Source organism: Mesocricetus auratus, unplaced genomic scaffold (assembly GCF_017639785.1).
Source record: "Mesocricetus auratus isolate SY011 unplaced genomic scaffold, BCM_Maur_2.0 Super-Scaffold_100004, whole genome shotgun sequence".
Taxonomy (NCBI): Eukaryota; Metazoa; Chordata; class Mammalia; order Rodentia; family Cricetidae; genus Mesocricetus; species Mesocricetus auratus.
The window spans coordinates 105,954,409-105,977,682 of record NW_024429189.1 but is presented as its reverse complement, the minus strand read 5'-3'; the positions used below and the strand labels follow the sequence as shown (position 1 = coordinate 105,977,682).

General features: G+C 40.1%; 1 protein-coding gene across 1 annotated transcript in view; it reads right to left on the bottom strand.

Annotated features, from left to right (window-relative positions):
• Positions 1 to 23,274, bottom strand: part of Sptlc3 (serine palmitoyltransferase long chain base subunit 3) — a 121,152-nt gene that overhangs the window by 5,740 nt on the left and 92,138 nt on the right. Inside the window, exons 10-11 of the mRNA XM_005068695.4 lie at positions 6,136 to 6,271; positions 2,504 to 2,633 (exon numbers count right to left, since the gene is read on the bottom strand). Coding sequence (XP_005068752.1) covers positions 2,504 to 2,633; positions 6,136 to 6,271 — 266 coding nt within the window. The remainder of the gene's footprint in view (positions 1 to 2,503; positions 2,634 to 6,135; positions 6,272 to 23,274) is intronic.

The following is a 23,274-nucleotide window of genomic DNA, read 5'->3' as shown; positions in this document are numbered from 1 at the left end:
ACTGATTTAACAAGCTCCAGGGCTGTGCCAATCTCTGCTATCCCGGTGCTAAGATTATAGGCACAGATGCTACCACCCCCAGCTTATTACATTAGTGCCTTGAATTCACACTCAGGTCCTCATGCTTGAGATAGCAAACAATTTAACAATGCCACTATTTCCCCAATCCTCTGACTGCTTTTGTCTAATATTGTTTATATTCTATGAGTGTTCACGGTCAGTTGCTACTTTAGTCCCCTGACTAGTTTACAGGTTCAAGTTTCACTTTATGTTATATTAAATAACTGCTCCCACATTTATATTGAAATGGGTGTGTGATCAGAGAAACAACTGTCAAGGTGGTATATCCTAGCAATGGAGCCCAGGGTATGATTACTACAGAGTTGGTTATACTTGAGGTCTTAATGCTGTTTGGACCATAAGAAATAAAAAAATTATCTCTGCTATCCATCCCACTCCTGTCACCTTTTGGAGCTTACTCACTGTTCATATCTTCTTTTCAGTTTCTGTAAGCTTCCCTCATTATTGTCTTCTTACTTTCTTGTGTAAACAGGTAAAGCCCTCCTCCACCTCTTCTCTTCCTCCTCCTGGTCATTCTCTCTGTCCTCTCTTCTATCTTTCCCCTCTGTTTTGCTCCCTTTCCTCTCCTTCCCTTTCTGTCTTTCTATCTCTGTCTTTCCCTCTTTTCACTCCTTCCATCTGTCTGTCTGTCTGTCTCTGACTCTGTCTGTGTCTTCTCTCCTCTCTCCCCTCTGTCTCTGTCTTTCTCTCCTCAATTCCCCTGTCTCTTCCTCTCTCCCCTCCTCCCCTATCTCTCTCTCCTCTCCTACCAGGCCATCTCTCTCTCTCTCTCTCTCTCTCTCTCTCTCTCTCTCTCCATGTGCGCGTGACTAAACCACCAGTGATGCTCTTCACCTTTTTATTCACTGTGCCCTCATTTCTGTTCCCTGCATTCCTATAAAACCGCCTACTCTGAGGAACACTGAGCTCCCAGGAATTGCTAATTCAGTAGTTTCTTCTCATCTCTTACCCCTATTTGAACGTTTTTGTTTTTATGTAACTTTTCTGTCCTTTTTCTGGAAATTGGTGTTTAGTGTACTTAACAGTATAGCATACCACATCTTTCCTGGCAGTTTTAGCTCTACCTAAATTGCCACTTGAAATTCCATGTCTCAGGATACACGTGCTTCACTGGAATTAATTTCCTAACCTTGACTTCATTATCCCTCAGTTCCATAAACTACAGAATCTCTAGGCTTGCAATATTTTCTGAGCTCTACACTCAATTTTCACTTTCATCAATAGTCCATAGGCACCCACTCTTAATGCAGAGTACTCTCATCGAAGATATTCTGATCCTTACTCTCTGCCTTCTCTCATTCACAGCTTCACCCTCATCCTTCTTTTCAACAAGGCTAGAGATCGAGAGAATTACCCTTGGTCTTTTCTGCTCAGGCATTCCCTCTATCTAGTTATTTGTCAAATCTTGGCAATTCACGCATTCACAGGGTGTGTTCATAGATTCATTGTTGTTGTTGTTGTTTCCACTGCCATAGGAATGCCTGTAAACTTTTATTTTGTTTCAAACGATGTCATTTCATCCCCTTTTCTCCAGGTTCTTTCCTCTCTAACCTCTTTTGTCACACTTATTTCACAGTAATTGATCATGTTACTTTAGTGGTCAGAATGACTAAATGATGCTCCACAATTGCTATTTAAGAAGGCCCATCTGAAAAGTCATTTTCTTTGTGCATATTTGCCACTATAATAATTCACCCACAGTTTTATGTTCCCACAGTGTTCCCTATTTTCTTCTTCTAGTTAATTTATTCTGTCTGGAATGATCATTATTTTTTATTCATTTAGTTTTTCAATATTATCTAACCTTTTGTTCCAGGTTTTGTATACGATAAATATACAAGACTGTTTATAAAAATTCATTGATATAGTGGGAAAGTTAACTTCAGACTGACAAAGATAGCTTAGTTTTTTGATATTATGAGCATAAAACTTAAAATGAAAATGACAACAAAATATAGATTTGAAATTACTTCTTCCTGACTCAAATGTGAGTGTTATTATACAGAGTCTTTGTTATTTTTCCTATACTGTTTAAATTAGCTCATATTTTATTACAGAAGCTTTTATACTTGCAAAGATATCAGACAGTAATGCTTAAGGTATGCATAGGATCAGCTTTTACTTTTCAGAGCTGACAAGTAGAACATTTGGCTATTCAGTCTTTTTTTGAAACCAAAAGTCTGACTTTAATCAAATTTTCAGTAATGAATTTTCTTTTCTATCTAATGATTTGGGCGTGCTATTGGATATTGTTGACATACCATAGTAGTTTTTTGTTTTAAAATTGCAGCAGTGAGTTTCATTTGACATTCGTTTTCTTTTCCTGAGCCACCCTAGAAAACCCCAAGATGGCTCAATAAAAGTACTTGCTCAGAATCCAGAGTATCAGAAGCAGTGATTCTGCTGGTAGATGGATACTCACTTCATCTAACATCTCCCGAGTATGTGCTGATGAAATGCAGAACCGAGCCCGACCTTCTGCCAGCGAAGTGGCTGGAAATCCAACAACCACCACCGCGATTTTTTTCTTAAGCAAATACCTTCCAAAAGCACTTAGGGAAAGAAAAAAAGTTAACATAGAGAAGCTAGTGATGCTGAAAAGACAATTATGGTTAGTTGACTTGTTCTTTTTAAAATAATATTAAGGAAAGCCTGATGAAATTTCTTTCACACAACAGACCAAGAACTAGAAAATTATGTGCATCATTCATAGCTGAGTGTGTACTTTTATGGAACCTAACACATTGGTTTGATAGTAGGAGCCTTGGATATTTGCAGAAAATGCTGATGTCTGTGATGCTGATCAAGCAAGTCTGCACTGATAGGAACTCCTCAATTTGGTTTCTAGTCCAGGACTAGAACCAAACAGCTGGTACGATACAATGACATGAAAATAATATTTATTAAATGTAAACATATATATTTAAAAAATGAACTGCAGCATTAGCGTTGGACATTTCAAGAAGGGATACTTAGTCACTATAATTTGAAGAGCAGGATTTGAGGGTTTGTGGAATCCAGTCCCCATGAGTGAAGGTTATATGTTACATCAAATGAGAAATAAGTAATGGCATTGTTTTTTTTAAAAATCATTTATGAGTGAATACACACAGGTGTACACAAGAGGAGCAACCTCCTGTCTGGCCTTGAGAAGAACCAGATAAGAGGCAAGAAAGAGGTAAGAGAACCTCATGGGCAGCTGCAGCCTACACGATGTCAATCAGAGGACTGACTACAAAGCTCTTTGAAGCAGGCAAACCTTTGTAAGTTCCTCCTTCCCTTCATCCTTCTGCTTTTTGCTTATTCCAAAGTTAATATTAGTAATGATCCCAGAATATTAAACTCGAAGCCTATCAGTCACACGTTTTAAGAACCAAAGTCAGATTAAAAAGGCAAATGCCCCCACATAAGTTCTTTTTCTTTTTGGGCTCTGTTGCTCTCTTCATGAAATACTAATTGCTGATTGAATCGACCCACATGGAAGTCAAGGCCTCAGGTCTGTTCTTAGCATTAAGAACTTACTGGGATATCTGAAAGATGACAACAACATAGAAACCTTGTTTTCATAATTCTGGGGAAAAAATGACTGAACCAGACTGTTCACCCATTCATCTATCTTACTCTTCAGCTGTCTGCCTTTCAGTTGCCTGGTGAAGATTGTGTGCTATTAAACAAAGCAGTGGAGACTGCAAACCCTACTGAACACACTACCCTGCTGGCCCCCTGGCTAGGACAAGGCAAGATTACCCCTTTGATTTCTACTGAGAAGGTTACAAGGCGGCAAAAGTTTCTAGCTGAGAAAGTTTGAAAACAGGGGCTGTCCTTTCTGCCTTCTTGATCACCCTATGGAAGGCTGCCCACGGCACAGCACAGGATGAGAGCACAGAATTGTCTGAGAAACAAGTCTAGCTTTTATTGCTAGACAACTAACCACCTGACACATGATCTCAGGCCAGTTTTCAGGGTTCCCAGAAGACCATTTCACTGTTTGTATGTTTCCCTTTGTACCAAAGGAAGTGAGTTTTGCCAAAGAATGTTGAACAAAATATATGACTCTTGGTTCATTAGGATAATCTGGGGCCTCCCTGGAATATTTCCAAATTTAAACTTAGACTACTGCAGTGAATATAAATGATTGTATTTTATATAATGAGCCTCTGGGTATGTAACCCCCAAAGCATATTAGAGAGCTTCCCCAGGCTAGAACTAAGTATATGAAGCAATGATAATAATTATATGTGTTAGCACTCCACTGGATATAGCACTATGACATCTTTTGTACAAAAATCCCCAAGTGCATGACAAGGACAATGTAAACCTTGTACCACAGGATAATGTAACATATTCTTTATAGGTACCCTTTAATTTTTGCACCTATGTATTTATTTTTTATGTGTATGTGACCTGACATGTGTGCCATGGCACATGTATGGAGGTCAGAGGCCATCATTTTAGAGTTAATTTTCTTCTTCCACCATGTGGATTCCAGGACTCAAGCTCAGGTTGTGAGGCTTGGCAGCAAGTACCTTTACCTGCTGAGCTATCTTTCCAGCCTTATTTGCACATTTTATGACTGAAATTACATTGTACTGAACACCACAGATGATTGTACTGTTGTATTATATTCAAACCTATACTTAGCTTGAGTTTCTTTAAATCTAGTATAGGTATAGATAGGCAGAAATTTCAATTTTAAGGATATTAAAGATCTAAATTTTATTGTGTGTGCATATATATACATATAAATATGATGCATGTGTAGGCAGAGGTGGATGTCGATTGTCTTTCTCTTATTTTATTACAATTTTTGACAATTTCACAGTAAGTGCAGTATTTACATTATTTCTACTGTACACTCTCTCCTCCAACTTCTCCCAAATCCTGCCCACTCCCTTTCAACTTCATTACCTCTTCTTTGTAATTATTATATTGAAGGAGTCTCTCACTGGATCTGGAGCTCATTGGTTTGGCTAGGCTGACTGGTGTACCTTGTGCTTTAACATGGGTGCTGGGGATCTGGAAGGCATTTTACCAACTGTGCTATGTCCCCTCAGTCCATAACATCAAAGGTTTTAAATGCGAAAATGAAAACAAGTGCTTTCACACTGGTTGATAAAATTCACTATTTCAGAAGCTTATACATACATGACATTTCAATGTATGAAACATCATAGACTGAAACAAGGTAGGCAGGCAAATCCTGTAGATGACTGTCACCACAAATAGAAGCTATTATCTTTTTATGTCATCTGCTCTGGGTTTCCTTAGACAACCTCAATAGGCATTTTTTAGGTCATAGTGGCTGATATTTTTTGAATTGTCAAAAACAATTCAAAACCCACACTTCATGTAACTTTAATGAGATGTAGGCTAAAACTTGGAAGACTGGGCTGCAGGTTTCAGGGCTTCAGTCCATGGGCAGAGGAAAATAGTCTTGAAATCTTAGCCTATGATTACAACCTGGGCAAATCTAAAAAGGTAATCTGACCTTTGTTAGTCTCATAACCCCATTTATAAACTGGGGGCAGACACCTCAGTGTTCAAAAAGCTCAAAATGCCTTATTTAGAATATAACCAACTTCTGCAATGTAAGCTTCTTCTGAAGAACAATCTTAAGATGCAGGGAACCAGGATCTAGGGCTCAATATTGTATAATTACTGCAAGGTAGCAGGTTTTTAGTACTTTTTAAAGGAGTTCTGCTTTAATTAAGTATGATGATTATTTTGGGGAGCCATGAAACCATGGCAACTTAATTTTGTGTTCAGTTGAAACTACTACTACTGCTACTACTATTACTACTACCACCACCACCACCACCACCACTACTACTACTGTGGCTGCTGCTAATTAGTACATCATAAGAGAGTAGTAATAACTTGCAATGGCAGAATGGTCACACTACTGAGAAGCTGTGTATCTGAGGTCATAACTCAAGTATCCCTCAAAGTACATAATCTAATTCATGCACAGAAAAATCCCATGGTGTCAAATATACTACCTCGGTCATGACACATGGATCATTTGCATGATTCTGAGGGTTGTTGGATACTCACGATACTTTAGCAGGCATGTACAGGAGCACAGGGATAATGGGAGAGTAGTCATCACCATAGATGATGAAGCCCATTTCTTTCAGTCGCTGTCGGAAGTATTTTATGTTTTTTGTAAGTTGCTGTACTCTCTGTCGACCTGGAAAAGGACAGGCATGGCACCCTTCAATCACCACAAGGAAGAGGGAAGTAAAGGTCAGGTCGATCTGGTAAACATTTCTTTCTGAAGGCTTGCATAGCAGCTAGGAATGGTTGGGAATAGGATGGTCAGACACAAGTACTATGTTGTGTCTGGGAGACAAAATGGGAAAAGGCCATGCTTAATGATGCAAGCAAGTTGCAGAACCAGTGGGAGCAGCTACCGCTTGTATATATATTGCGTGCCAAGTGTTTAAGTCACTAACTCAGGAGAACTGAGTGTAATAAAAAAGGTACACACACACACACACTCAGTTGGTAACATTCTTTATCCAAATTGAACCATCCCATTAAATTCTTAGACTAAGTCTCTAATCAAAAGGCAATTGACATAACCTCAGTTTAAAGATGTAGCATGCCATGGAACAAGGATGGGGCCAGCTGAGGCCAGGGCAGTTTCATTTGGTAGCAGTAGAGAGAGAGGAAGGAAAATGCAACTTTTGCTTTTCTCAGGCAGAAAGGAAAGGCAACATTTGATTAAAGCAGGCCTGGCAAAACATGTGTGTCCATGTCAAAGATACTGACGCTTTAGTTCAGTTCAAAGATCATCCTCTGTCCAAAGCATATGCTTTAGTCTTGTAGTCACATTCATAAGATGACAAAAAGAACTAAAGAGAAGAAAAGGATATGAATAAATCTGCTTACATCAGTCCTTCCTTTTAGTGGGTATAGGTGAACAAGTAATCCAGTGTTAGCAGGTGTTTGCTCAATGAGAATAAATAGGATTCAAAATTCTACATGTCCTAAATGTTACCTCAGTGTTAGCATTTGGCAGAGGGTTGCTATTCAGCCAGAATGTACCACTGTAGTTGTGGCTGTCTCTAGCTGACTTCCATTCTAATTGGCCAGGTGCTCATTTAAATTTGACTGAGGTTGTGCTCTAGTAGTTAACCAACAGTTTGAATATTACTTGTGGGTGTTTGTCACTCTCCAGAGAACAAAAGCGAAAACTTCAGGAAATATGTTAGTTGTGGTCATCTCGGTCCTTGAAAAATAGTTGAATTGTGGGGCATCCTTTGTTTAGCATTTTTCCTCCTGTAGATAATGATGTTTGAGTGAACATGGTACATTTCACCTTTACTGCAGCAGCTAGGCCAACAGGAATAGCCTATCCCTCTGATTGCTAGTTCAATGATGGAATAGAATTTTGGAACATCTGTCTTAGACTCGAATCCACTGAAGACTCGAATCCACTGAAGCAGTGAAGAATGGGAAGTTAGATCTTTGTTAACACACTGCAGAAATCTGCCAAGAATGTTATTGACGGATAAAATCCAAGGCACAACATAGTGAGGATAAGTGAAATCCTTACATCTAGCCATGGTTATGCTGGGACATCATTTACACTTTCTGTTGTGTGAACCAATAAATGATCTCTTCTGCCAGCTATGAGCAAATGTTTCCTGAATGACAGATGGCCTGTACTTTGTTCAGGTGGATTAAAGGATATAACAGTCTCAATAAATAACAGAGTGTGGGTGAAATTGCTCAGGCACAAGTCTGAAGAACTTAGCTCAATCCTATCTACTTATGCTTGAACACACACACACATACACACAACCACACAAACACACACACACACACACAGAGAGAGGTACAGAGACACACAGTGAGAGAATTAAATAAATATTAAAAAGACAGCATCAGCAGCAATGATTATAATACATACACATACACACATACACACACACACACATATATATAACTGTGCCATCGCTGTTATAAACAGGTACCATTTAGTAACTTATTTCTTACTACTTTATGATGACCATATGAAGGTAGGAACTGTAATCGTATGTAATGCATGAGGGGAAGCTAGTACTTACTTAAATTTATATAGCTAGAATTTAGCTCAGGAAATTAGGGTTTAGAATTTGGTCTGTTAATTTCTATTCTATAGTGTTCTTCTAGATAATGAATAGGTGGTAGCTATATTTTCTAATCTTTAATAAAAATTCTAATCTCTACAATTATAATTGACTATAATTATGTCCATTTTTGTAGTATAGAAAATGGAAAGATTGAAGGCCCCATGCTGTAAGGGGTTGGACAGATGTTAAGGATCAGAGTCCAAATCCTGATAAAAGGAAGACCATGTGGAGCCCCTTTACTTTGGCTGTGGGGCTTGAATATAGGTACACAAGAGTAAAGTGAACCAGCAGCCTGTCCTCCTGGAATCCTTTGTTTATCTAGTTTTCTGGTAGGATCAGTCATTTTCCAAATATCTCAGATCTTTCACAAATTTTCCTTGCTTTTTAGTTCTAAAGGAACTTAGTATTCATTGCCTAATTGTGCCAGTTGTACATGCAGAGGAATGAAGTTTTTTGTTTTTGTTTTAGTAGAACCAGTAAGTGGGATATATATTAAATGTGTCAGTTGTCCATGATTTTTTTGAGACAGTGTTTTATTTGTATAACAGGTCTGGCTGCCATGGAACTCACTCGGAGGACCACGCTGGCCTCGACTCACAGAGATCTGGCTGACTCTGCTTTCTGAGTGCTGGGACTAAAGGTGGGCACTGCCACCGTCTAGCTCCATGCCTTTTTTTTGTGATTGCTCCAAATCTAACTTCAGTTCTCAAGGAAGATCCTTTCTCAAATTTTGTAGTTCCTAGTAAGCAGATTATGATACAGAAAACACTTGTTGACATTTTAGTTCCCCAATCCTGGCCACAGATAGTGTCTTTGACCTAAGGAAGTTCATTTTGTTATTGTTAAGTGAATCATGATGTAGTCTGTTACAGAAACTTTTACAAGCAGATGATAAATACTAATTAAGCCAATCAGATCTCCTTGTATTAGAGTTCAGATATGAAAAACTTAAAACTAACAGTTGATGAAAAACTTAGAAGGGGAGAAAACATTGTTAGCAGAGTCCATGAGATAGAGTAAACCATTGCTTAAGAGAAGTGAGGGCAATCTGTAAAGACTAGACAAAGTTCATTGTTAGCAATGAGAGTAGAAGATGCAGAAACAAAAACAGGTTATAGTCAGTGGGAAGGTAGGTGTGAAATTAAGCAACCATTATATATATGTATATATATACACATTTCTATGTATATATATACATACATACGTGTGTGTGTGTGTGTGTGTTATGGATATAGATGCACCCACAACTCTAATGAATACGACAAAGGAAAGGTTATATGGTGTTATGACAGTTCACACTAGGGAGACTAGAGCAAGTATAAGGTAGCCTGACTCCAATGATAATCAGGCCAGGATCTAAAGTGTGAGTAAGTTATTAGGTAGAAAACCAGCAGAAAAGAGCAGTCACTTAGAGAAAGCAATGCAATGGGCAATGATGGAAAGCATAGTGGAGTGGTAGGGGACTAAGTGAGTTTTTACCGAGTGTCAACCAGAGCAAGGAAAGATTGTCTAAAGCAGGAGGGATACATGTACAGGGATTGAAGAATCCAACACTTGTGATGAGGGTAACCTAAGAGGGGTAGGAGGGGAAAGAGAGACAGAGACAGAGACACAGACACAGACAGAAACAGAGACAGAGAACACATGCAGGGGATGCAAAAATATTGTAATATTTCTGGGATTTTTCAGCATGGCAATCACTAATACCAACCTTTACTCTGGGATTCTTGGAAGGCCATTTGATTGAAGGAAATGGGGAGTTACTTTCATGTATACATCTTTTCCCTTACACTCACTCATCCTTCAAAAACCAAAAGGAACAATAATAAAAAAAATAATTGCTCTGCTCTCCAATTCTAGATTTCTCAATTGTATGGGATCTGAAAACATTCAGGGCTAACTGTATAAATTCTGTGTAGACACAGCCTCTTAAGTCACTTAAAAAGGAATTGTTTTATAATAATGTCTCTTGGAAACTTGCATGTGTACATGGAATAGCCTATTTGAAGTATAAAAGTAGAAATTATGAAGGATGATATGCGCCTGAAAAATTACCTGTACTTTGAAACTCCACGTTTAGGGAGATAAGAGCATAGAGTGGGAAGAAGGGTCAAGGGACTAGAAGAGGGAAGTGGTGATGTGTTATAAAGGTGATTGAAAAGAAGGCATGTATACACATCCTAGCCACCCAAATGTATTCCATATGTCCTGTCCCCTTGTGTGCTCTGCTCTTTTGTTGATTGTTAGCTACACGATGAACAGATGACTTCATCAGGCTGGGCCTGATGATTCCTAAATGTTCCCCTCAAAGACTAGGAGGATTTCCTGGTCTGGAAGTGCACAAATGATTTAAATTGCTTTTCCCAGTGGCATTCTCTTTGCACTTACCTATAATGACTCATCTGTCATTGGACAGCCTGGCTACTTAATTGGCCCCGTCTGTCTTCTCTTCCTTGATTAACTCAAGTAACTGGATCATAAGCTAGTGCCACCACTCACTACTTCTAGAACATTTGAAAACTTAACAAAAACAGATCAGAATTTTGGTTCTGAGATTATGTGATTTGTAAAAACTGCATGCTTCATTCTTGTCCTATCTTACCTATCTTTTAACCAGTTATTAGCACAGAGTGATTGATAAGCCATTATGGCACACTTTGTCGTCACCATGTTTTCTCATATAGGTCAACTATAAATGCCTTTGAGGTCTTTGGTGTTGGCCAAGATACAGCTCCTTTCAATTACTCTATTCTTCACTCTTTAAAGTTGGAAACATTTGCATTCTCTTGAAGGGCCAGGGGGCAAAGGGGAATTTGTACATATAAAACGCTGCTCATCTAGACAGGATGTGGGTGATTGTACTAATTATAGTGTGTTCTGAAATCCGTGCTTGAAGAGAGCTTGGTAAAAGCAGAAGAAATATTTGGCAGGGTCCTTGTACACAGGAATGGTTGCTGTTGAGACAGCACCCAGGCATTCTGTAGCCAGATCCTGTTGGAAAGGCATAAAGCCGCTAATTATAGAGGTTCATACCCTCTGCCACATATTCCATAGAGAAGGTCCTAGGCAGCTAAAGAAATGAATGAGATGAGCCTAACACAGACTTCTGGAGAATTAATGGAATTGTTAATTTTGCTAAACCCTGGGCTGAGTGTTGTGAGGGAAGGCATGGGCTTTGGAGTTAAGTGGAATACTGTCAAGGTGGACCTGGACAGCTTTAGTCCTTAAAAAGACCCTCACTCTTTTCTGCAAGATAAAGATTGTAAAGTAGGGAACTTGATCAATACTGCTGCTGGCATCCAGGATATACTTGAGGGTTAATTCCCATTTTCCATAATTTTCAGCAGCTTCAGTGTCACCTTGGCTGAAGAATCACATGCCAGGCTGCACCCAAGACCCATTAAATCGTGGACTCTGGGGATGAGACTGGGCATGAATTTTGATTTCAATAAGGAGGCTTAGATATCTCAGAAATTGGCACTATTGCAGTTACTCGCCCATAAAGCTATGCATGCGTGTGGTAGGTGCCTGACTATTTCCTGACTGAGCTATAGTCTCTAGTTGGATTTGAAAATAAAATAGAGACGAGACAACTGCCTCTTATCTGATATTATATCTAGGTAGTTACTGAATCCCCAGTTATTTTTGCGGGGGTAACCTGCTTTCCTGGCAGTTACCTGCTCCGAGGTGCCCACTCAACTTGAGCTCAGCTCTGTCACCCGGAGGGTAGACAGGGTCAGGGATGAGCCCATGCCTGCTGTGTGCTGCCTTTCCCTCTTTTCAGATTTCCAGCCATACCCGTTTGAGAGATGAGCTAGGTTAACAGAGGGCACAGATACTTTAACCTTCCCTCCAATGCTGTTAAAACAAAAACAGCTGGGGCAGAGGAAGGAAAACAAATAAAACACAAAGCCACTTACTACAAAGCTTTGCAGTCCCCTAATAAAAACAACAGTCCGTGGTGTTTCCAGAAATATGTTTAGGACAACTCAGTCCCCCAGAGGACCCAAAGGAATTATGGATCGTGCAAACTGCCAAAGTGACCTGTCTTAAGGAGGGACATTTCTTCCCTACCAAACCATTGGTATGCACAGGGGTGGAGTGGGGTGGTGGGTAGGCATTTCCCTTTCTAATACGGATAAAAAAGAGATAGTTTGATCGTTTCCTGGGCCAACATAGTGTCACTCTCAGTTTCTAACAGAGGAACACACATATACCCAGATGCCAACCGGTGACTTATTTTATCATTTCTCATGCTTAAAAATGGGCATGCAGAAATACATATTGCTTACCCCTGCTTAAATTATTTAGCACACCACTACTGTCAGAATACAGACTGGGCAATGTAACATTTCAGCAGTGTTACTTGAAAACTGAGGTCCTTGTCTTCATAGATGAAAAGTATCTTTCTGTAAAACATGTCTCATCATTTAAGCAGTTGGTATTTCAGAAAAATTAGCCCATGGAAAATCAAATTGACATTAGAGAATGCCTACAGTAGTGTAAGCTTCTTCCCTTTCTTAGTCCCTGGCATTCCCCTGCCTGCTTCCCTGGCATGATGCAGACTTGGGGGTGTTGGGCAGACCTGGCAGTAAAGTTTCCATGTGGCAGCAGGAACCCAGTGTCTGCTATTTTTAAGTACTGGACACCAGACAGGACATTTTGTTTCCAACACACTCAGGGGCAGAGAGATCTCAGTGAAGATCAAGAGGCTAGGAGTGGTGAGAATCTTAAGAACTGCATTAGCAGTGACAGGCTTCCCAGTGGGGTGGAGACAGCAGCGTTTGGAGTTTGCTTAGAGAAGCACACATTTTTTTTATAAGGCAGCAGAGCTCTCCCTTTTGATGTCAGGATTCCAAGGTTACGGCATGTTTTATAGCCTCATACACATGTGCCAGGGGCTTTTTAGTAAGCTCAGTCATGGCCCTGGGGAATGTACACAGAGGGGCAGGCTGGACATCAGGCTGGGCAGCTATCTGCATGGCCTGATCTCAAGGGCTCTGAGGAGCTGCGACTACAAAGCTGCACAAATACTCTTAGGGATTTAACTCACCAAGCAGGATGAGAAAGGTCATCTCTCACCCACTAACGAGAAATCAGAGAGTGATGTTTTGGAATCCCTTACAGATGTGGAAACTGAGGCTTGAGGATTACGGAAGCATTGCCAGGATAACATGGAAACTGGCTCTGCTTATAAGGTTACCAAAGCCTGCTCTTTGAAAGGTTAGCTCATTGGTGATGCATGGGTCCTGCGATGCGAGGATATATACTCCTTAGACACAGAACACTCTCACTACACACAGAAATTGGGTCAGCTGTGGAGATGTAATTCTGGAGCTCTTTGAAAAGAAATGATCTAATAAAAGGCGAAGATAGAAAATAGTATGCAGAGGGTAATACATTTATGTGTCCATATCACTATGACTTTATCTCATAAATACTATTAATTGAATGGATTGATTTACATTTAAATGGAGAGCAGTATGTCAACAAAGTCACTATTAGAATTTTATACATTACAGGAAGGATGGACTTCCCAGAGCCCTTATGAATTAGTGATTTTTAAAGAAAGGGGCACCCCCAAAAGTTTCTGGAATTTTTAAAAATTGAGGACTAGAGAGGAAAGTAAGGCAAATTTCCTTTTACATGCAGAAGCAATTTCTCTCCTTTCTCTCTTTGTATGTATACGCACACACACACACACACACACACACACACACACACACACACACACACATTAAACTCAGACTGAGTAACTGAGTTAGTAGGATCCCATGAAAGGACGCTTAGAGTCAGACAAATGAAAATGGCCAACAGGGAGCCTTGTGGGGATAACCAGCTGCTATCTAAATTTAAAACCTTTTCAGTTATTGCTTAGAAGTAGGCACTGATGCTTCCTGATGCTTCCCCCATGTGATACCAGAACAAGCATCAAGTGCCAAAGAGCAGTGTGCTTAATTTCTGGGGTTCCAGAAATTAACTCCACCCACAGGTTTGTATTTCCTTGCTCTGAAACATAGGTTCTTCACCTGTAAAAGTGGGGATAATGATGACAATGATGTATTTTTCTTTCTAGTATGAGGATTAAATATTGACCACTTAGTGGAGTGATGGGAACACAAGAAATTCAATATTGTAAAATTAAACAAAAATACATGTTTATACAATGGGCTCTAGTTTCTATTTCTTTTGAAAAAACCTATGATTCAAAAATAGTAAAAAATCATTAGTTTGATCTGTAACCTGCTGCTTGACTTGGATTTGCTCCCAAAGACTGACCTTATGGCCAATGTCTTTTAGGCTGTCCCTTTGTCCTTCTAGATTGTTTCACTGCCAGGGATTTGCTTCCATTATTTCCCTATTTCTCAGAATTGAGTGTTCCCTGGGGGTAATTTTTATCCTAAGTGTTCAGTTTGAAGCAGACCATTACTTGGTATAACACTTGAAGTCTTCTTGTGTGTGTGTATGTGTGTGTGTGTGTGTGTGTGTGTGTGTGCATAACAAATACATATATATATATATATATATATATATATATATATACACAAAGCATCTGAAAGCTCTGGAGATAAGAACAAGCAGTGGCATTTTGATTCAGTGAACTAAGGCTTTCTAGAAGAAACTGATTCGAGGAAAGAGACAACATGGCTAGAAAGGATACTCTACTGTCTTTGAGGATGAGGGGGCTGCAAGATTAGGAATGAGTGACTTCAACTTGCTGATAATATCTCTGGCAGTCAGCCAGCAAGACAGTGGGGATCTCAGTTCAATAGCCCAAAGTCAATTCTGTCATAGGCATCCTAGCACAGGAGTTGATGGAAGGGTAGATGGTAGCATCTTAATTCAGCTTCCTGGGGAGCCTGAGAGAACATCCTCTGCCCAGATTCTCCACAAGAAAACTGATAATAAATAGGCATTGTTTTAAACTGCCACTTAAGGCAATTTGTTATGCAGAAACAGAAAGCTAATACATTCCTTGTAGCTCAAATACACACATGCTGGGCTTCGTTAGGCATGAATCCACCTGCTTAATCCTCCCCAGCTGTGGCTGGTGAGGTAGCTGGTTTTCTCAACAAAATTCTCCAAACCAGAGTGAGGCTGAGTAAGTTTTACTGCACAGTTGAAAATGAGCCCATGATGAAAGAAACTAAGGCTGGTGTGGTACACCAGCTCCTTTTTACTCTAGAAGATGAGACACATAGAATTGTGTTCTTTCCTTCTCTAGTTGTACTGAACCAGTGTGGAATTTGATGTGTGTTACATCACAATCCCCCATCTCAGAGTCTTTACCGTGAGAGCCTAAGAGGCTGAAGACACTTCAGCAGGGTTGCTGGATGGCTGAAAAGAAGGGACCACACAATGCTGGCCCCTGTATCATCTAAAACGCAAATAGTCCCCTTTATGCTCTTGCTAGGGAAACCTTGTAAGGAGTCACAAATAAGTGCTGATTTCACTAGACTGACATAAAGTTCTATCATTAGCTAACTCCTAAAATGAAGCAAACGAAGAGACACAGGGCCCTGGAAAAGTTTGCCAGGCATTTCTGTGTAACCAAGCAAACATCCCTTTCCTATCCAAGAGTTCAGTGTGTTGGCTAATTTTGTGTTCATTGGACAAACTCAAGTTGCCTTGTGTGTATATGAGTAGCTATAAGGCAGGGAGGCAAATGCCTGCCACCTTGATTGCTGACCCCGACCTTAGGTCTGCTCACACAAAAAGACCAGGTAGAACTTCCCTACCCACCAGCACAGGTGATTAATCATGGACGGAGGCAGGCCCTCAGTTGAAAGCCAGTGGAGCGTAGCACCTGACATCTGGTTTGTATTAGCTATTGCTGAAATGCCAGTGGCCTGAAACCATTTAGAAAACGCAGCTCTCCGTGCCCTCTGTTTCCTTCTAGGCTTCTTTCTCGGTCTCCAGCTGGTAACCAAGTGGCAAATATATTTAGGAAGCAGCAGCTAATTCCTCCCTCAACAATGCCAAGGGCCTTCAATGCCAGGACCCTCATACAGTGCATTTTCAGGGGATTCTGTCAATGCTCTTATATTCATCAAGGGATCTCAGAAGGACAGAACAAACATGTTGTTGAATTTGACTGGAAGAAAAAAAAACTGGTAAGAGGCCAGTTTTGTATTCACTGAGTTCTTTGCTGCAAAAGACAATGAGAAATGTGAGAAGACCTTTTTATACTGCATTTAACGATGCACGATTTATTCCTTGGATCACAGTCCTCTTTTGCTTCCTAACAGAAGGGACAGAGTTCTGAGTGAAGAATAAATTTCTAGAATAACACACACAAGGTAAGTTTGGTGATACCAATGCATACATGTGCTTCACAGACAGCAAGCAGCTAGCACTGAGGAAAACCGAAAGTTTATATTGTATCTCATGGCAAAAACAAATAGTAAGAGACTAAATTCCTCTTGAGAGCTAATGGCTGTCACCCAGTATACTCCCTTCTTTCTCGGTCTCAATACCCTAAATCTTCGCACTTAGACACTCTTGTTTTTAAACCTATCAAACTCAAGTGTAAAAATATGTGTGCCCTGTTCCAGAGACCAGAGCAAAGGTTGTAGGTCACAGCTGGAAGGGGCTGGTGCCACTTTCTCCAAGTCCACATTGGGTTAGGAAGCAGGGTCAGTGCCTCACCTGCCAGTCTCATGATAAACTTTCACAAGTGATCAGAGTGAATGAAATAAGCCAGACATAAGGACTCTGAAATGATTCCAGGCAAGTACATTCTAAGTATCACTCACCCATTTTTTTCTTTCTTTCCTCTGTAAAAGGCATATTTAAAAAAAAGGGGGGGTTTCAAAAGTAATGAAGTTACTTTGGCATTTTACTTAACACTCCTTTCAGTAATTGAACAAAGCCCCGAAACTTAAGCTTTAGAAATTTTTACAAAAGTCTCAGAATGAACCATTTTGCAGGAACTTGCCCACTTAACAGTAACAGTAGTAACAAAACACTTCTTAGAGCTTTTCAAAGAAGGTGAAACGCTTAGGGCAACACGGATTAGGGTGTTTGCATATGAACTCCGTCTTGGACTGGACTATCCAATTCCCTTTCTCTGGGCTCAGGATTCAGACATCTCCTGTGTTTGGTTACTCAGTTAGCCCAGGGTTAGCTATGTACACAATATGAACATAGGAGACTCCAATCTTGTTCAGGTATTAGTTTCCTTTTAGTGTCTGTTCTCAAAAGAATTCAAGGACAGCTAAGTGGGAGTGGGGGCTGACTAAAAAAATAAATCCATCTAAGTTCAGATAATTAGCCTAATTGGTCATATTCTTAAATTACGATTTATAATTTTTTGATACTAGTACCATTTTTATGTTTCATTATAATCCTTAAATATTTTCTTTAAAAAAACCTTTTTTTCTGCTTAAATTCTAGAGCTTGACTAATTTTGTGTCAATTTTAATTTTTGTTTTTGGTTGAAGCATGTTTCTCAGGGTCCATTTTCTGCCACCATACAGAATATGGTGGTGGGGAGTTTCGAACATATGGCAGTAGTATCACTATGCAATGGGGTGGAACAATAGTTCTGTAAAAAAGAAGGGAAGTGGTTGTAGCCAAGCAGGCTAGTAGCCTTGAGAGCCTCCATAAAGAGACCTGCTCTAGTCATTTGGGCACTGTTTTCCTTTTGTTCTTAGCTGTTCTTATTATATTGCAGTTTACCTGCCAAGCAACCGGAGAAAGATTGGGTAACTGCCTAAAATGTACAAGATCTTAAAGTCCATCAGTAAATCTGAGGATGGCAAGACTGGTTACTTTTACTTTTTTTTAACCAAAGTTGAGTTTTCTTCTTGGTAGATTGTTTACTTTACCTTCCAGATATTTCTGTGGTTAGGCAAAATCATGTGATTGAGTTATGGCCAACAGATTTTGGGGGGAGAGGTAATGTGCCTCTCCAGTCTTGGTCTATGAAAGCATCATGCATATTCCAAGTTCCTTGGGAGGCAGCTTTGAAACCAGTACTATACTAGGGATTGAGCCTAGGCAAGTATCCATTGATACATCAGATGCTATGTTGTCCAGGCTGTCATTGAACTTGTATCATGTGTCTTAACCTTTCAACTCAAGTTAAGAAGTAAATTACTATTGTGTTAAACCAATGATATGTTGGAATTTGTTGGGAGTTGTCTGTTCTCTCAACCAATGTGCCTTCACGGATCCCAAAATCTATAATGAGTGATTACTATAAAAAGCTATGGAAAATTCAAAATCCTAATGCCCTGCTACCCTTTATTAGCTGTGTAGTGTGAAAGAAAACCTACATTTTCTGTGGGAATTTTAGCTTCTCAACGTCTCATTACCATTCACAACATAACTCCACAGGGAAAAAAGTGAAGTGCAAATGATCATTATGGAGGAGAAAGAGAAGGAAGCAGGGTAGAGAAGATCACATCAGACACAAGAGGCAGCCTACTCACCTCTATTTCAGAAATGTGGTCTCTTGGACAGACAGGGTTAGATGGGGCACCATTCCTCTTGATTACTATGTATTAAAAAGTCAAATGCACCTTTGAATTCTAGACAGTGTCTCCATAGGAAGCTCTAAGTGAGGGATTCAGTTAAACTGCTTGGATAATTAAAGGCACAATTCTGCTTTTGCTTCTGCTATTTGGGTCTTGTTGGCTGGAATTACTCAGTCTACCTACCTCACTTCCGTGTCTAGACAAATCCTAGTGTACACAATTTAAACCCATTCATTTATCAGGAGAATAGAAAAATGAATCTAGAGTTGGGCTCCTGTATGGACCCACCCAGTGAGGGATTCTAATTCTAGTATTTGAACCAAAATAACTCTATAGATGACATTTAAGGAAAGGATACTACAAGAGCACTTAGATGGTGCCCAGGCTGCCAAACTTGCTGGCAATCTGGTTAGTCCAAAAGCCAGCATTTTGTGTGCACTCATTCACAAGTTTGATGTCTCAAGACATGAGTTAATACCCAGTCACTACCTGTCTGAAGAGCTACATTGGGGATATATGTGACTAAAATAACAGCAGCAAAAAACAAACAACAAAGAAAAACCTGCTGGAAACTGGGTGAAGTGGGGGATTTTTTTTGAAGAGGTACATGAACTAGGGCTTAAAAAGATGGTCAGGAGTTTAGGAGGTAGAGAAGGGTTTGGTAGGTTATGGGGAGCAGTGGAAGATTTCTAGGTGACGCTAAAACACTCAATATGTTTTGGTAGATAAAAATACCTGAGAATAGCCAATGAGACTGTCTGATGCTCAGTCTGAAAGGCATCCTTCAGCTAACACATGACTTTGAAGAGAACAGATAATTCTACCTTTAATAAGTTTGTACTTCAAGGACTGGGGATTTGATTGGGAATGATGCAGATGTAACCTCTTGAAATAAAATATTACACATTAGGAATTGGTGTTTTGTATATATTTGTAAGTAAATTTCCACTATTCATTTACTGTCAGTAGACATTACTGGTGACTAAACTGTAAACCAAGTATTTCTAGGCATCTGGTGGCAAATTATACTATTGTGCTTCAGAAATACCATTGTGATTGTTCCAGCAGCTTGACACTGAAGCTTAGAGATCACTGGTAAAATCATACATGTGGTCTTTCTATAGCCGTTTTCATTACATAAGGAACCAGCTAGTCAATGGAGCCATCCAAATTTAGACCTGTGAATTATTTCTACAATTATTTCATATTCCTGTCTCCAGTTAGCCTTTCTAAGTGAAAGAACTGATGTTACACAAAATTCTAAAATACGTGATTGTGAGCCGCCTGATGTGAGTGCTGGGAACCTAATGCAAGATGTCTCCAAGAGTAGCAATTGTCTTTAATTGTCGCAACATCTCTCTAGCACGTTATTTTGGCTTTTTGAGATAGAGTCTCATCAAGTAACCCAGGCTGGCCTCAAATTTACTACATAGCTCAGTCTGGCCTCACAATGAAGACCCTCCTGCTTCAGTTTCCTAAATGCTGGCATTAGGCAAATGCATCATCAAACACGAATAACAAAGAATTGGTGTGTGTGTGTGTGTGTGTGTGTGTGTGTGTGTGTGTGTGTATACATGTTCTGACAACCTTGGATGTTGTTCTTCAGGTGCCATTCAACACCCCCTCTTTTTCTTTTCAGATAGGGTCTCTCACTGACTTGGGACCAGCAAACCCCAGGAACCCACATATCTCTACTTCCCCAACAGTGGAATTATAAGCCAGCACTATCACAGCTGTCTTTTAAAATGCAGTTTCGGGGCTCAAACTGATATCTTCTCTTCACCAACTGAGCTAACTCCCTGGCCCTACACAGACAAGAATTAAAGCATTTCTTATGGATACCATCCTTTGTATCCCAATTACTAAGAAATAATGTCTGTTGCACAGTGATGATCAAAGGGAGTAACATAACCAGTGTTGTAACCATTAGCTCTTATGACTTTATAGATCACAGGGAGCTTTATGAAAGCACGGGCTTATAGGAGGACCTGCTATGAAGAACACACAGTTCTTCGGGCAAAAGCACATTGCTGTTCCTGTTGCCAGAGTGGTCACTGGTATCAGGAATGATGGGCAAGTGCTTGTGGCAACTGAGTGAACAGGGCTGATGCTTGGATTTAAATAGAGTCTCACCAATGGTGGCTTAAAGAAGTGGATCAAAACGTGTTTCATACTTTTCTTTTTCTGGTTCTTTCACATTTTCCAGTCCTCAGACCTCCTTTCTACAAGGTTGTCTAGCTGTCTATATTTGCCAGAAAGCTGTCTTCTGTTCTGGTTCGCTCTGCAAACATACTTTTACCTGGTTCCTCTCTTTTATATGGAAATGTGGTTTTCAAATGAGGCTGCTTCCCAAGTCCCCGGAGGGATGGTAAGACTGTTTGCTAACCCCACTCCTAAAGTTTCTGACTCCAAATGAAAATGTGTGTTACAGTTCTAACAAGCCCCAGGTGATGTTGACATGCTTGTCCAGGGACCACCCCTTGAGAACCACCATGGCATACTATGTAGTCATCTTCCTCGTCTCATCTTGCTCTCCCATCTTCATGAAACATGAAGTGGTGATGGTAGACAGATGGGCAACAACTCCCTACATTGAAGACATTATAATAAATATATAAATGCTATGAGCAAACGTAGACATGGATATAGACAAGAATTACAAAGGCAAAGGCTGACCTTGGTGTGCAAGTTCAGTTTCTTAGATGGCTAATATGAAAAATTTAGAGTTACTCAACTCTTTTGATGAAGAGATGATCCCCAAATATCCCAATAGATGTTTTATCAGCATCTGCATCATGGCACAATTGGAACTAGACTATTCCATTGCAATTCAATTTGGATACATGTCCCCAGAGTCTGTTATCTATCAGGCATGTGCTGATAGCCAATGGTGTGAACATGATGGTTTCTGTCTGTAAGAAATTCATAACTCATTCATGCTTGATGAGAAGGACAGAATGATTGTGTTGAGTCATTAAACAGTGGTGGTTCCTAAAGGGTGGCCTCTGGGCCAAGAGTATCAGCACCACTCAGGCTTTTCACAAATACAAAAAGTGTTGAAGCAGAACTATTTTGGTTTGGGGGGGCATCATCAAACTGTTTTAACCATCCTTTCAGGTTAATGTGAACTCACATTGTTACACAAAGGAAAGGAATCCGGGGAGCACACTTGTTCTGGGGAACTGAATAGGAAACAGAAGCTGGGGTTCTGGAAAATGTAGGCAGAGGAATAGTCCTTGTAGAAAAAGGGGCAGGGAAAGAGTGAAAACACCAGATAAAACAAAGGACAACACTACCTGAAGGCTGTTACCAAAGGGAGAAGGATGCCAAGAGGTGAAGAACAATTGGGCTGGTAGAAGAACAGGATGGCAGTAGGACAGAAAGTCCCCGCAATGGAGGGGAGGAGCTGAGGCAAGATTGATGGGGCTGAGGACCTATGGGCAAGCGGGCTGGGAAGGGCACTCCTCAGAAGTTTGCTGCACAGGGACTCAGCAGTTAAAAAGGAAGGAGAGGGAAGAGAAGGTTCTTTAGGAAGGATACCAGCAAAACCATCCCATGGAAAGGGACCAGTGCTCTTTAAAGAGAGGACTGGAGCACAGAGATGCAAGGAGATCAGAGGCATTCATTTACTGGAATAAAAGGGGAAGGGAGAACATTGCTGCCATTCAATGAATCTTTGTTGAAAAACCAAGAACCATGATTGCAGCATGCTATTCTCAGCATGCTTAATGAGAGGAAGGCTATCTTCTCTTGGAGTTTGCACTCCAGTGAGATAAAAGAAAGAATAGTCATGAAAGCTGTGAAAATTTAAATGAAGAGAACTGGAGATATGGAGGCTGGGCTATGTAGGATGGGGCAGCTCCTTCAGAAGATCAATTCTGAGCAGAGATGGGTAGGAGAGAAGGGAGTGAAGAGTGACGACAAAGAAGAGCCATTTTAGAGGGACCAGAAAGTGCAAAGGCCTTTCTCTGGAAGTTGCTTTGAGTGGTCATGAATTCCAGGGCTGTATTGAGCAATGGGAAGAGTCTGAGAAACGTGAGGGCGAAGTCTTGAAAGCCTGTGGGCCATTGGGCCTCATATCAAAGTGAGTGCGAAGCTGATGGAGTTGGGGAGTGGCATGGTATAAGTTACATTTTCTCTTTTTAACTAGTTGGTGTTTCTATGAGAGAATGGTTAAATACCATATAGGCGGTATTTAACAATGACAGCAAGGGCATAGTATAGGTTTATTAGAGGCTGGGAAGGGTTGAGTAAGAAGGGATGCGAGAGGATGGATAACAGTTACTCAGTCACAGAATAAATTCTAGTGTCCTAAAGAACAGTGGGGTTACAGTCCATAATGCCCTATTATTTATTTTATGAGTAACTAGAGAGACAGGAGTTCAAAGACTCCAAATACAAAAAAAAGTTAAAGAGGTAGACATGTTAACTACCTCAATTTTCTCAGCATAGTGTACATATACATAGAAATGTTGCTCTGTACCCCATAAATATATAATTATTATATGTTACTCAAAGCTTTTAAGATGTACAAAGAAATGGAAATACTAACAGCTCTGATTTGACCAACTCTCACACTGTATGCCTGTGTT